The sequence below is a fragment of the Manis pentadactyla genome, chromosome 5 (assembly GCF_030020395.1).
Source record: "Manis pentadactyla isolate mManPen7 chromosome 5, mManPen7.hap1, whole genome shotgun sequence".
Taxonomy (NCBI): domain Eukaryota; kingdom Metazoa; phylum Chordata; class Mammalia; order Pholidota; family Manidae; genus Manis; species Manis pentadactyla.
In genome coordinates, this window is record NC_080023.1 from 124,088,766 (window position 1) to 124,103,812 (window position 15,047).

At 41.3% G+C, this 15,047-nt stretch overlaps 1 protein-coding gene across 2 annotated transcripts in view; it reads right to left on the reverse strand.

The window, feature by feature from the left end:
• TBC1D9 (TBC1 domain family member 9) overlaps nucleotides 1-15,047 on the reverse strand; it is a 135,234-nt gene that overhangs the window by 17,120 nt on the left and 103,067 nt on the right. For both annotated transcript variants that reach the window (XM_036931229.2, XM_036931289.2), the window contains exons 11-13: nucleotides 10,579-10,696; nucleotides 8,759-9,044; nucleotides 8,333-8,462 (exon numbers count right to left, since the gene is read on the reverse strand). In XM_036931229.2, coding sequence (XP_036787124.2) covers nucleotides 8,333-8,462; nucleotides 8,759-9,044; nucleotides 10,579-10,696 — 534 coding nt within the window. The remainder of the gene's footprint in view (nucleotides 1-8,332; nucleotides 8,463-8,758; nucleotides 9,045-10,578; nucleotides 10,697-15,047) is intronic.

Genomic DNA, 15,047 nt, shown 5'->3' on the forward strand with positions numbered 1-15,047 from the left:
TGGGACAAAATTGCACAGAGCTACACACACACACACCACACAATCACACAAGTACGTATACATCTGGTGAAATATGAATAACCTCTGTGGATTATGATAATGTCAATTTCTTGGTTTTGATTCTGTACCCAGGTTTTTGGGATGTTAGCACTGCAGAGGAGGGGCCTGGGGGAAGAAACACATGTGACTTCCTTGTACATTTCTTTGCTATCTGCTATGAATCTATAATTGTTTCAAAATAACTTTTTTTTTTCTTAAGGAGTGCCTTTGAAGTTACAATGTAACATTTTAGAACAGAACACAATGAAGAAATTTGAAAGTGAGTGACAGGGAGTTGAGAAATTACCTTTGTGTTTAAGTACAGTATTGGTATACAGAGAGTTAATAATTAACTAATTATTAATAAATGAGGACTAGCATTATCTAACAAGTCAAATATTAGAGACAGCTCATGGATGTCACAGAGACTGTCAGTTGTCTCTCCTGTACCTGTCTGTTCTCCACTCACACAAGAATTCAAAATTTCAGCTGAGAACCCAGATGCTCAGTAAAGACTACATTTCCCAGCTTCCCTTGCCACTTGTTGTGGCCAGATGACTATGGATGTGAGTAGAATGGTGAGGGCCTATTAAAGGAAAGGAGCACACCCACCCTATCTTTTTCCTGCGGGGATAAGACATTTCTCAAGACCTGATAAGAAAAAGCCTGAGTGCCTGATGTGAGTGAGCTCCACACCAGCCCTGAATTGTCTGTGCAGACTGAGAGTGAGAGAAGAACCAGTTTCTGTCTTGTTTACCTCTATGTTGGGGTCTACTGTTACAACAGCCTAGTCTGTATTCCAGCTAATACAAGAACTAAAACTTATAAACTACTTATTATGTTGCTTGGTATATATTTACATTTTGCTTTAATTCCACTTAATTCTGTTCATCTCTTTATCCCTCACTGGCTACTTCTCTGTCTCTGCATACCCTCTCTGTCTCTCCACCTCAGGGAACCCCAGGGCTTAGTCTGTAGGCCTCTTTTTCTATCAACACTTTCTCTCTAGGGATTCCCAGTCACTGTTCATCTCCTCTACTGTTACCACTCTAGTCTAAGCCACTATTGTCTCTTACAGTAGCCTCTAAACTGATCTCCTTGCTTGGCACTGCACTTTTATTTTCCCCCTGGAAGCAAGAGTAGTCCTTTTAAAACCTGAGTAAGATGATGCCTCTCATTTGCTTAAAACTCCAATGGTTTTACAGCTCACTCAGGGTCAAATTCCAAGTCCTATGCAGGCCTACGAGCTCCATGTTCTCCCCCTCCCATAGCACCTCTCCGATCATCTGCTGTTACCCTTTCCTCACCCTCTACAGTCACAGGGGCTCAGTGCTGTTCCTCAAGACCATCATACAGGCTCAGCCACCAGCCAGGGTCCCTGCCTGGCTGCCCCTCTGCCTGGAATGTGCTTCTCTCAGGTATCCATGAGCTTGTTCCCCTAGCCACTTGTGACTCTGCTAAATGTCACTTCACCAGAAAAAGAAACCTTCAGAGAAACAGCACATCCCCACCTGCTGCCCTGCCATGTTCCTTCTCCCGTGAGTTTATCATTACCTTGCACAGGTGTTTACTTGTTAGACCTGTCACTGTCATGATGAGACGAGGGCACAGCCTATATCCACCAAGCGGAGGACAGTGCTGATCCGCAGTAAGTGCTCAACTTATATTTGGGGAATACACTGAATCCTCATCATAATCCCAAGAAGTAAGTCTCTTCTGACCCCCATTTCATAGACAAATAAATGGAAGTTTAACAAAGCTCACTAACTTGTGCAAGTCCACAGAGCTGGTAGTGGAAAAGCCAAGTTTGAACCCAGGCTGACTCCAGAATTTGCACTCACAGCCTCATCCCTGGGAAGATGCCCCAGCAGTTCACTGCGGGACTTGCTGCAGAGCACAGCTGGTGCTCAGTTAATGCATAGGGTTGCCGATTCAACACGGAAGAATACATGAGACACAGGATGCCTAGTTAAATTTAAATTTTATAAACAATGAATAATATTTTTACTCTAAGTATGCCCAAGTTTCGTATTTTATCTGGCAGCTTTATAAATGGCCTCTCTCTATAGGTTACTCAGAGTTCCAATGGGGCTGAGCTGTGTATCTGAGGCCTAGACATTGGCTTCATGACTGCACCAACCATTCTAAAAGACCATAAATTCTTCCTTGTCTCTGGGTAGAACAGAGCATCCATTTTGGAGCTAGACAAAATTTGACTCAAATTCTTGTTCTTTCACTAATTAGCTGTGGGATTGGCAATTCAGTCGAGTCTTCTGACTCTTAGTTTCTTCCTCTGTAAAACGAAGCCCTGAAACTGTCCTTGTAGAACTGCCATTAAGGATAAAGATCCATTAATATAAAGTAGCAATAATAGTTAATATTACACCTTTGCTTGGCAATCTTTACAGATTGCTAAGGAAAGGGTTATTTCTACCTGAGCCTAACATTCCAACAGCCCAGTATGTTTTATATTTAATTAACGTCTGTTCCCAGCTAGCAGCATATCTGCTGTTTGCTAGGCAGGGCTCCTCCCTCAGCCAGGCCTCTGGCCCAGTGCAGACAGAACACAATGGACCTTCCACCTGGAGCAGGTGGCCTTAACCTGAGAGGAAACCATGGACTCCAGGTTGCTGGCTGGCTATTTCTGGAGGATTTTTAAAGAAAAAGAGCAATGAGAATGGCTGAGCCTTGGTCTCTCTCTCTCCCCCTTCTCCTAACCCTTTTGGAGCAGCTGATAGAATGGAATGCTAAAAATAAGACAAACAAAAGTTGGCTCAGTACATCCTGGAGTCAACATTTCCCATTACCCAAGACAAGGGCAAAGTCCTGGGTATAATACCTTCTCAAAGGCACTGCACATTTCAGTTCCAATGAAAAGAACTAATTCCCTAATGTAACAATACTTTTTCTAACAAACAGAATTTAGTGATGGGGGTGAGGGAGCCTTAAATTATTTAAATTTTCTAAAACCTCCCCTTCCTTAAATAATAAACAAATTTATCTATCTTCTTTACATCTCTTTCCTAATTAATTTTTATCTGAATGTTTTTTTGTGGCCTGCTCCTAATTTTCCAATCTAATATCTTATGTCTTTTTGAGCTGAAGGGCAATTTTCAGTGCAGGCAGTACTTCTCTTCTTGCTGACATCCCCACCCCCCGCCCCCAGCCACCATTGCTCATACCAACTACCAACTAGGTATGCAGCCCCTCATATCATGCCACCCTCACCAGCCCTGTGTGTAGGTGATCCTTTGTCTCTGCACAAACTTGGAACAAGGAGCAAGCAGCTCAGATAAAGGAATGATGTGGAGATGAGTCTATCCCAAGTTCCCAGTTTATGTTCTCTGGCCTCTCCCACCCCCACCATCATTCCTGAGCGGGACAAGAGGGAAACCTCTCTGCGGTGCCCTGCATCCTCCAAAGCTGTCGCTTGCACTGCTGGGAAGACAGGGATCACAGAGAGCAGACACAGATTTTGAAAAGAGACCACCATCAGGGCGAGGTGCTACCAAGTTCAAGAGGCTCCTCTTTCTGAAACTTCCAGAGAGGACCAAAAATGTCAAAGGCTACACCTTAAAAAAAATTCTTAATCCATAAAGCCATGAAATGATTTGAACAAACCTGCTTACCACAGGGAGAATTTTAAATGCTGAAAATGAATTTCAGAACCTTATTGAAACAAAATTAAATTACAAAGAAAATAAATTTTGAAACAAAAACAAATTTAAATTCTGAAAATAAATTTCAGAACTTTACTGAAACAAAAGAAGGCATCATTTCTAAAATCCAAACTCTATGGTTTACTTCTGCTTTTAAACAAGAGTAGGTTATTGAAATTATGCTGTAACATGCCTTTTAAATGTTTCTTAATTTATGGGGCACTTATTTTTCTGGTATATAGAATGGGGTTCACTACTGTTAGCCAGATGGAAGAAAAAAAGCACATATCTTTAAATCAAGCAAAATGTGCTAATGTTGTAACTAAGCTTCCATGAACAACAGATGGTAAACAACTTAGAGGTCTACATTTTTTTAGCGGGGGGAGGGGCAAGAACAAATTTTTTTAATTGGACTTGAAAATCAAAGCTGTGGATTAGCAAAAAATGTCATGCCCCAAAGGTCTTCCTGTTAGAGAGAGATAATGAAGGGCTTACAAGTGAAATATGCTGTCTAGAGTTTGTTTAAAAAATATCCCAGAAAAAAAAATAAAGAAGGAGTTAGATGAAACAGACAGAGAGATCAGAAAAAGGTTGATAATTGTTGGGACTGTGTGATAGGTAATGGAAAAGCATTATATCATCCTTCTGACTTGTACTGTGCTTGAAATGATCTACACATCAAAAATGAAGATGGAAAAGAGATTCACACCAAGTGTTGATAAAGTATCCCCAGGGCTGAGCACGATGCCTGGCCTAAAACAGGCCCTTATAAAACCTTAAATAAAGATTTCTGAATAATGAAGAGACAAATGCTCCTGCTTGCATCTCTGGGTCTCCTCCCACTGGCACACTGTGGTTATCTTCTTTTAGGAGTTTATTGCTTTAGCCCCTTTCACCCCATTTTGTTACACAGGGAGCAGAAATAATAGACTTGAAGATAAACTCACCTCAGCTCCCAGAGGCTGTTGGGTGCCTTGCAAATCAATGAGTGATTTCAAAACTAACCACTAACTAGCTTCTCCTGGACCAACTGACCTCATGACCTTATGTACATCTACAGTTCCATCTCCCTTCCAGCCACATCAGCCCCAAATAAGGAATGCTTATTTGGATCCTGACTCTGCCACTTTCTAACTGCATGGACTGAAAACTCTAGCTCCATTTCTCTCAAGTTACATTTTCACCTTACAATGGGTTACCATGCCCCTGGTGGGGCTGTCTGCAAGCACCCAGTACCCTGCCCTGCCCAGTGAGTGGTACCTACTGCCCTCATCACTAATAAGCCTGACACATATTCCCAAACTTTCATAACTGTCTGTCCTGCACAAATTTCTTGTGTTTTGTTAGCCACATCCCTTCCCTGCTTAACGTACCACAGATTAAACCCACCAGGCTTGGTCATAATGAACATGGAGAAACTGCAGGTTGTGTGCCTGCTGTGAGGTCTTTTATGAACGTACCCGTGTGCCTTCTAGGAGAGTCATCTTGGGCTAGAGTCAACTTGAAGGCTAGGACTTGGTCTTACACCTCTGCATAATGCCACAAAACTGTTGAGCCTCATGCATAGGGTGCACAGAGAAGAAAACTGCCTCTCAGACTGTCTATAGCATTCCTTCCAGGAGGGGCTTGGGAGAACGTAAAACGACCAAGACTTCCCCCACAATGCATTTAAGAATAGTTATCATTTCTACTTATGAGGTGAAATCTGATAGGTATCAGACCAACCACTAGCAACCTGGGGAGCCACTGACCAGATCTCAAAGCTGGTTGTGCTTTCAGTATTTTTCCTCTTTTTCTATTTTCCTGGCTAATTACCCTGAAGCACAGAAAAAAGTGTGTTGCCTGCCTCACAGCACTCCTGTGTCATGCCCTAGTCCAAACCAGTTATAATCAGCTCCTGCGACTAGTGGCCCCATTCTGCATCTAGGACAGTGAATTCTCCACCCTCGCCAGACACTGCAATCACCTGGGGAACTTCTAAAAAATACTTATTCTTAGGCCTCATGCCAAAGATTCAGATTTAACTACAGCCTGGGAATGCTTTTAAAAGCAAGGCTTAAAAAAATTATTTTTTAAAAGTGATTTAGTGCACAGGCAGGATTGAGAATCACCAATCTAATGGTTAGGAGTTTGCAGCGTTCTCTTTAGGCTGACATACTGTAGACATTGGGGAGCCACTGGAAACTTACAAGCAGGGCAGTGACACCAAGCAGAGAAGAGAAAACATAAACCCAGTCATCGTGCAGTGAGAGGCCAGGTAGTGCAGGCATTGGTATAAATGATATCCAGGCGGAGGAAGGAAACTGTGACTGTGTCCTGTGATAGGGAGTCTGACAGCCTAAGGGTTCCCAGTGGGGATCAGCCAGACAGGGTGTAAATGGAAACCAGTCCTCAGTCTGGTCTCCATTCTCTTCTCTTTCCTGTTAAAAATGGGCCAAGTGCTGACCTCAGTATGATGCTAGCTTATCTGCTATCAAGAATAAAGCTGAGTTTCCCTACACCAAGATTTATTAGTTTGGTCCAGAATTTTCTTAACAATAAAGGTTTCAGGGGATGCCTTTAGAAAAATAATCCACAGCTATAATAGTAATTATTGTCTTTAATCATATGGCCTTGTTTTCTGGAAAAATAACCATGCAAAATTTCTGGTAGAATAATACCCAAAAATCCTGGAGCAATGATTTTTAAAACCTCATTATGACTATAACCAGTTTTGGAGAGAGTAATGGAAACATCATCCCTAATCTCTACTAGTGAAAATATAAATTAGACTTTATTTATGGAAATTGGACAGTGTGTGCCAGGAGCATGTAAGTAATTCATGCTTTTTGAGCTATTGCCATAAATCTGTTCCTAAGAATGGACTCAAAGAAAATAATCAGAGATGTGATATTTGTGTACAAGTTTATCATACAATATGTGCATATATGTATAATAACAACATTGACATTTACCCTATAATACTGAAAATTTGGAAGTGACCAAAGTAAAAGTCCAACACAAGGGGACCAGCTAAAAAATTCTGGTGTCTATTTAAGCAGAGTATAACAATCTGTTAAAACCACGTCTTCAAACAATATTTAATAGAGAATGCTCACAGTATATTTTAAGTGAAAACTTGAATATTACAAAGTACTTTTTGTAGGAATGCATTTTTAAGTGTACATGGTAAATATAAAAACATACGTGAAGGAAATATGGCAGAATGCTCATAGGATATACAGTTGACATTTGAACTGTGTGGGTCTACCTATAAGCAGATTTTTTTCAATAAATACAGTACAGTGTTGTAAATATTTACTCTTATGATTTTCTGAATAACATTTTTTTCCTATCTTACTTTATTGTAAGATTATGACATATAGTACATATAACATTAAAATACATGTTAAGTGACTATGTTGTCAGTAAAGCTTCAGGTCAAGAGAAGGCTATTATCTGTTAAGATTCTGGGGAGTCAAACATTATGCTGGATTTCTGACTGTGGAGGGAGGGGTCAGGGACCCTAACCCCTTCATTGTTTAGAGTCCAACTGTCATTTATATTTTTTCATATTCTGCTACAGTTTCCACATTAAAAAAAATAAATGTAGATTATTTTTATAATTCTAAAACATACTAAAAATGTTTTGTTTTTAGTATATGTACAGTATCAATGAAAGTCTTAAAAAATTACTAATTTAAATTATGTTGAGTCTTTCTCCCAACATAAGTTTATGACATATATTTCTGAAAAGGTTTCTGGATCCACACTAATTTTAAAAATACACTAAAGTTTTAATTTTCTTGAGGAGAGACTTTCTGACCTCAGCCTGTCCCTCATCATTTCTCCCTTATTCAGGTTGTTGCAAGTTAAAATGCTGACAATCGCCAGCCATACAATTCCAAAATATCTGAAGAGTGCATCGTGTGCTCAGCAGAAGAGTCATGTTCTTTCTTAATGATCATTTCTATAAAAGTTTGCAGAGGCAAGAATGAGGGAATGAAGGAGCCAGGAGGTGTTACAGGCACTGAGTCCTTGGGACCCCACAAATCACCAAAGGCTGTGGGGCACACGGCATCACAGTTCCTGCACCCCTAGAAGCTTGTTAATGCTGCTCTGGGATTCAGACCAGATCCAGGGTCGTCATGTTCTAGAAGGCACCCTTCCGCACCCAGGCCAAGCAGTTTTAGAGGGATCCTAGGGCCCTGGTGGTCCTCTAGATGATACAGGGTATTCTACAAGTTTTGGATGGGAAGGACTGACTTGTCTGTTTCAGCGATGATCTGAGTAATTGGAATGAGAAAAGGAGGTGAGCTGATTTGTGCAGGTCAGTCTGCTCTCACCAGCCCCTCTGCAATCCTCCCAGAGTTGAATCTGACCTGCTACTTGATCAGACCTCAGGGTGGGCCTAGCACAGAACTGGAGGGCCGGACCTGCTCATGGCTTTAGCCCATTTGCTTCATGGTCTAGAAGATGTCCTAGATTCCATTCAGTATCCATCTCTGGAGCTCAAAACTGTCAGCTCTTTGTCAGAAGGTAAAGAAAGCAGGCACACCCATAGGTAGCAAAGGAAGTGTGTGGCAGACATCCAGCTGATCCCCTTTAGAGTATTTCCAGGGTGCTGTAATGCTCAGGTAGGAAACATGACTTACCTCATAGGAAGTTCTGATGAGTCCGAAGATGTCTACCTCGGGGTAAGGCTCCACATCATCACTGAGCAGGGAGTGCAGGTGAGGAATGGGGGGCAGCGTGCTGTCTTTATTGGTCACACTGTCTAAGTACCTGGAAGAAGAAATGGATCAGAAGTCACTGGATGGTGAATCTATAATTCTCCCATTACAGTTCTCCACTCATTTACTGCATTTTAAGACAAAAGACAAGAATTTCCTTATGAACAGAATGGAATTCCCTTAACTTCTAAAGACAAAACACATGAAAATAAGCCCTCAGCCACAGAGGGAGGTGGGCATTGATTACTACCAAGCCAGTTATGACTCATGAAACCAAGGGAAAACATAGATGGAAACAGTACAAGAAGAAACCAGAGGTGGTCTTCAAACTGAGGCTTCATGTGTTACCTTCCCAAAACGGTCATGGCCTCCCCGTCATCCTTACAGCTCAACAGTTTGTCCACATTTGCATCCAGCACAGCCAGGGCCAACTGGAATATCACTTTGATTCCTTCATAGAAGAAACAGTCAACAACCACAACGGCACTCTCAAAGGGCATCACGCTGAGAAACAGGGTGAGGAACCAGGACAGGGAGATGGTGGAAATCACGCCCAGGTCCTGCATGCAGTCATACAGCTGCGGGACACAATCTCGTGCTAGCTCCTCGAACACTCCCTGATCCACCAGCGCACCTGCAGCAGGGAGCACAAAGGCTAGGGGTTATTTCATGGCGCCTCTTATGAACCTAGTCCAACAGCCTGAATAAAATAAGCCAGCTCACAATTGCTGCAGAGACAGAACTCTGTTCCTTTCTCCGCTGTTTTGATGTTACTGTGTTACTAGTCACTAGACCAACATGTCAACACAGCCCAGTCACCAGATTAGCTCTGGCTGCACCTTCTCGCTCTAGGGTCTTCCTATCCTGCTTCCCTGTCCTGTCATAAAAGAGCAATGTCATGACAGCTGGAAGGATTACTGAAATGGTCTGTTCACATAATTTTCATGTGTTAAAAAGAGAACCACAGACCCAAAGATAGAGTCACTCATGCTAATGGCCCCATGTTAGCAAACCAAAACTTAATACCTAACCTAACTGCAGTGTCAGTGCCCCAGGAATGTGACCTTTGATCAGTCAACATAGAACTTCCTAGTTAGCACTAAGAAATTTACTTAGAGACTCATTCCATTTCTTTTATGAGGGCGACCTTGCCTAAAACAATGGGCTCTCCGCTAATAATTTCCTTTTTTTCTGCTCCCTTTCCACCTTTAAAAACCTTTCCTTTTCTGCAGTTCAAGGCAGCAACTCTTTACTTGCCAGAGGAGATGCTGTCTGATTCATGAATTGCTTAACAAAGCCGAACAGACCTTTAAATTTTACTTTGTTGAATTTTGTTTTTTTAACATGTGATTATACAGTTAGTTTCTTTTGTTGGCAATGTAATGTTTGCTTAGGCATGAAGTGTATATCTATCTACCCAGCTCCACTTCTTGGCAAACTTATTTTTAAAAAACTTCTCTTTTGGATGCATGGTCCCACCCATGGGTTATTTTTTAAAAATGATTGTTTTTTAAATTTAAAAGCATTCCTGCTGTACACATTTAAGATCAACTTACGGACATTTCTGGAGAATATTTCCAATGAATCCAATTAGTGTTCAAAATGTTCAGAAATGACAGAACACAACAGGGAAGCATAAAGCATACATTTTACTACACAAGCAACAAAAAGCTTGTCCTGCTAAAATGATGTCTAACACTCGAGGGGATTATATATAAAGAGTAACAAATACTTTTTTAAATGCTCACAATTACTGTTTGTTTTGCAATGAAACCCATTCTGAAAAATACCTGAGAAACTTAGCTTTAGATAAATCTTTATATGCTATTTTATGCACTCCTTTTTGGAATACTTTTGCCTTCCATAGATTCCATTCTCGTCATGGAAGAATTCTTGCCAAACTTTTTTAGGTTGATGGTCAGTGTAGTTGGAATAATTCTCACATACCATAGAGTGACACCTATATCAAATGTTTCTAAAATAATTTCTATAATAATGACACGTGTATTCTCTTAAGCTCCATGGGACTCCTTGTGTACAATCTACACTGATTCAAGCCTTCTCATTCCCATTTGGTAACTGGAAATTGTGTTCCTGCTGGTATCCTAGCTGTAGAAACATCTCCCTGATGAGATACGGGTTAAAATGTCAACAGCTTCCCCACATACCAACAACTCTGGTGTTGTAGTAATCCGGAAGCATGCGCTCACACAGAGCCACGAGCAGCCAGAAAGCTTCCTCCTCTTTGGCATAGAGCAGCAGCACCGAGGTGACGATATTCATGGCCTAGAGGAATGAAAGAGGATGTCATCAAATATATCTTAACATGCAAGCAATTTTGTTAATCTAAAAAATTATTGAGTTAGACTTTTCTGAAAAATTTTAAATTAAAGGTTTTGTAAGCTAGACACATTCTTCTGAGTTTCATTCTGTTAACCCTTTAAAAATGTAAAAACCCAGGGGCGGAGCCAAGACGGCAGCGTGAGTAGAGCAGCGGAAATCTCCTCCCAAAACCACATATATCTATGAAAATATAACAAAGACAACTCTTCCTAGAATAAAGATCAGAGGACACAGGACAACATCCAGACCACATCCACACCTGCGAGAACCCAGTACCTAGCAAAGGGGGTAAGATACAAGCCCCGGCCCCGCGGGAGCCGAGCGCCCCTCCCCCCAGCTCCCAGGGAGAGGAGAGGAGTCAGAGTGGGAGGGAGAGGGAGCCCAAGACTCCTGAACACCCAGCCCCAGCCATCGGGACCAGAGTGCAGACACAGTGCATGCGTGGGGTCCTGGATACTAGGGAAACAGGGCAGCAAGAATGGCGAGTGGGTATCGGAGGCCGGTGCCAGAGAACAAAAGAAAAGTGAGCGGCTGTTTCTTTATTGTTGTTGTTGTTGTTTTGTTTTGGCAAGCGCTTTTTGGAAGTCTTAAAGGGATAGGGACCCCAATACTAGGTAAACAGAGCAGCAAGACCGGTGAGCGGGTGCCTGAGGCTGGCGCCGGAGAATAAAGAAAAACGAGCGGCCATTTTTTATTTCTTTATTTTTATTTTTATTTTTATTTATTTATTTTTTTTGTGGTCGTTGTTTTGTTTTGGCGGGTGCTTTTTGGAAGTCTTAAAGGGGCAGGGCGGGACACTTAGTCCAGAGGTAGGGAATCTGGGGATCTCTGGCCACTCTAATCACCTGGGCTGCAGGGAGCACGGAGGCCCCTTATGGAGATAAATAGCCTCCCTGCCGTTCCCCCTACAACGCGACTCCACCACTTTGGAGTAGCTGCCAGAGCCAGGCCACGCCCACAGCAACAGCGGAGACAAACTCCATAGCAGCCGGGCAGGAAGCAGAAACCCTGTCTGCGCGCAGCTGCCCAGCACAAGCCACTAGAGGTCGCTGTTCTCACAGGAGAGGGAGGCCACAAACCAACAAGAAGGGAAGTTCTTCCAGCCGTCACTCGTCCCAGCTCTGTAAACTATTCCTATCACCATGAAAAGACAAAATTACAAGCAAACCAAGATCACAGAGACACTAGAGAAGGAGACAGACCTAACCAGTCTTCCTGAAAAAGAATTCAAAATAAGAATCATAAACATGCTGACAGAGATGCAGAGAAATACGCAAGAGAAATGGGATGAAGTCCAGAGGGTGATCACAGATGCCAGAAAGGAGATTACAGAAATGAAACAAACTCTGGAAGGATTTATAAGCAGAATGGATAAGATGCAAGAGGCCATTGATGGAATTGAAACCAGAGAACAGGAACGCATAGAAGCTGACATAGAGAGAGATAAAAGGATCTACAGGAATGAAACAATGTTAAGAGAACTGTGTGACCAATCCAAAAGGAACAATATCCGTATTATAGGGGTCCCAGAAGAAGAAGAGAGAGGAAAAGGGATGGAAAGTATCTTGGAAGAAATAATTGCTGAAAACTTCCCCAAACTGGGGGAGGAAATAATCGAACAGACCACGGAAATACACAGAACCCCCAACAGAAAGGATCCAAGGAGGACAGCACCAAGGCACATAATTATTAAAATGGCAAACATCAAGGACAAGGAAAGAGTTTTAAAGGCAGCTAGAGAGAAAAAGGTCACCTATAAAGGAAAACCCATCAGGCTAACATCAGACTTCTCGACAGAAACCCTACAGGCCAGAAGAGAATGGCATGATATATTAAATGCAACAAAACAGAAGGGCCTTGAACCAAGGATACTGTATCCAGTACAACTATCACTGAAATATGATGGCGGGATTAAATAATTCCCAGAGAAGCAAAAGCTGAGGGAATTTGTTTCCCACAAACCACCTCTACAGGACATCTTACAGGGACTGCTCTAGATGGGAGCACTCCTAGAAAGAGCACAGAACAAAACACCCAACATATGAAGAATGGAGGAGGAGGAATAAGAAGGGAGAGAAGAAAAGAATCTCCAGACAGTGTATATAACAGCTCAATAAGCGAGCTAAGGTAGGCAGTAAGATAATGAAGAGGCTAACCTGGAACCTTTGGTAACCACGACTTTAAAGCCTGCAATGGCAATAAGTACCTGTCTTTCAATAGTCACCCTAAATGTAAATGGACTAAATGCACCAATCAAAAGACACAGAGTAATAGAATGGATAAAAAAGCAAGACCCATCTATATGCTGCTTACAAGAAACTCACCTCAAACCCAAAGACATGTACGGACTAAAAGTCAAGGGATGGAAAAACATATTTCAGGCAAACAACAGCGAGAAGAAAGCAGGGGTTGCAGTACTAATATCAGACAAAATAGACTTCAAAACAAAGAAAGTAACAAGAGATAAAGAAGGACACTATATAATGATAAAGGGCTCAGTCCAACAAGAGGATATAATCATTCTAAATATATATGGACCCAACACAGGAGCACCAGCATATGTGAAACAAATACTAACAGAACTAAAGGGGGAAATAGACTGCAATGCATTCATTTTAGGAGACTTCAACACACCACTCACCCCAAAGGATAGATACACTGGGCAGAAAATAAGTAAGGACACAGAAGCACTGAACAACACAGTAGAGCAGATGGACCTAATAGACATCTACAGAACTCTACATCCAAAAGCAACAGGATATACATTCTTCTCAAGTGCACATGGAACATTCTCCAGAATAGACCACACACTAGCCCACAAAAAGAGCCTCAGCAAAATCCAAAATATTGAAATTCTACCAACCAATTTTTCAGACCACAAGTTATAAAACTAGAAATAAATTCTAAAATGAAAACAAAAAGGCACACAAACACATGGAGGCTTAACAACATGCTCCTAAATAAACAATGGATCAATGAACAAATTAAAATGGAGATCAAGGAATATATAGAAACAAATGACAACAATAACACAAAGCCCCAACTTCTGTGGGATACAGCAAAAGTCGTATTAAGAGGAAAGTATATAGCAATCCAGACACACTTGAAGAAGCAAGAACAATCCCAAATGAATAGTTTAACATCACAATTATCGAAATTGGAAAAAGAAGAACAAATGAGGCCTAAAGACAGCGGAAGGAGGGACATAATAAAGATCAGAGAAGAAATAAACAAAATTGAGAAGAATAAAACAATAGCAAAAATCAATGAAACCAAGAGCTGGTTCTTTGAGAAAAAAAACAAAATAGATAAGCCTCTATTCAAACTTATTAAGAGAAAAAGAGAATCAACACAAATCAACAGAATCAGAAATGAGAACGGAAAAATCACGACAGACTCCACAGAAATACAAAGAATTATTAAAGACTACTATGAAAACCTATATGCCAACAAGCTGAAAAACCTAGAAGAAATGGACAACTTCCTAGAAAAATACAACCTTCCAAGACTGACCAAGGAAGAAACACAAAAGTTAAACAAACCAATTATGAGCAAAGAAATTGAAATGGTACTCAAAAAAACTACCCAAGAACAAAACACCCGGGCCGGACGGATTTACCTCGGAATTTTATCAGACACACAGAGAAGACATAACACCCATTCTCCTTAAAGTTTTCCAAAAAATAGACGAGGAGGGAACACTCCGAAACTCATTCTATGAAGCCAACATCACCCTAATACCAAAACCAGGCAAAGACCCCGCCAAAAAAGAAAATTACAGACCAATATCCCTGATGAATGTAGATGCAAAAATACTTAATAAAATATTAGCAAACCGAATTCAAAAGTATATCAAAAGGATCATACACCATGACCAAGTGGGATTCATGTCAGGGATGCAAGGATGGTACAACATTCGAAAATCCATCAACATCATCCACCACATCAACAAAAAGAAAGACAAAAACCACATGATCATCTCCATAGATGCTGAAAAAGCATTTGACAAAATTCAACATCCATTCCTGATAAAAACTCTCAGCAAAATGGGAATAGGGGGCAAGTACCTCAACATAATAAAGGCCATATATCATAAACCCACAGCCAACATTATACTGAACAGTGAGAAGCTGAAAGCTTTTCCTCTGAAATCGGGAACTAGACAGGGATGCCCACTCTCCCCACTGCTATTTAACATAGTACTGGAGGTCGTAGCCACGGCAATCAGACAAAACAAAGAAATACAAGGAATCCAGATTGGTAAAGAAGTTAAACTGTCACTATTCGCAGATGA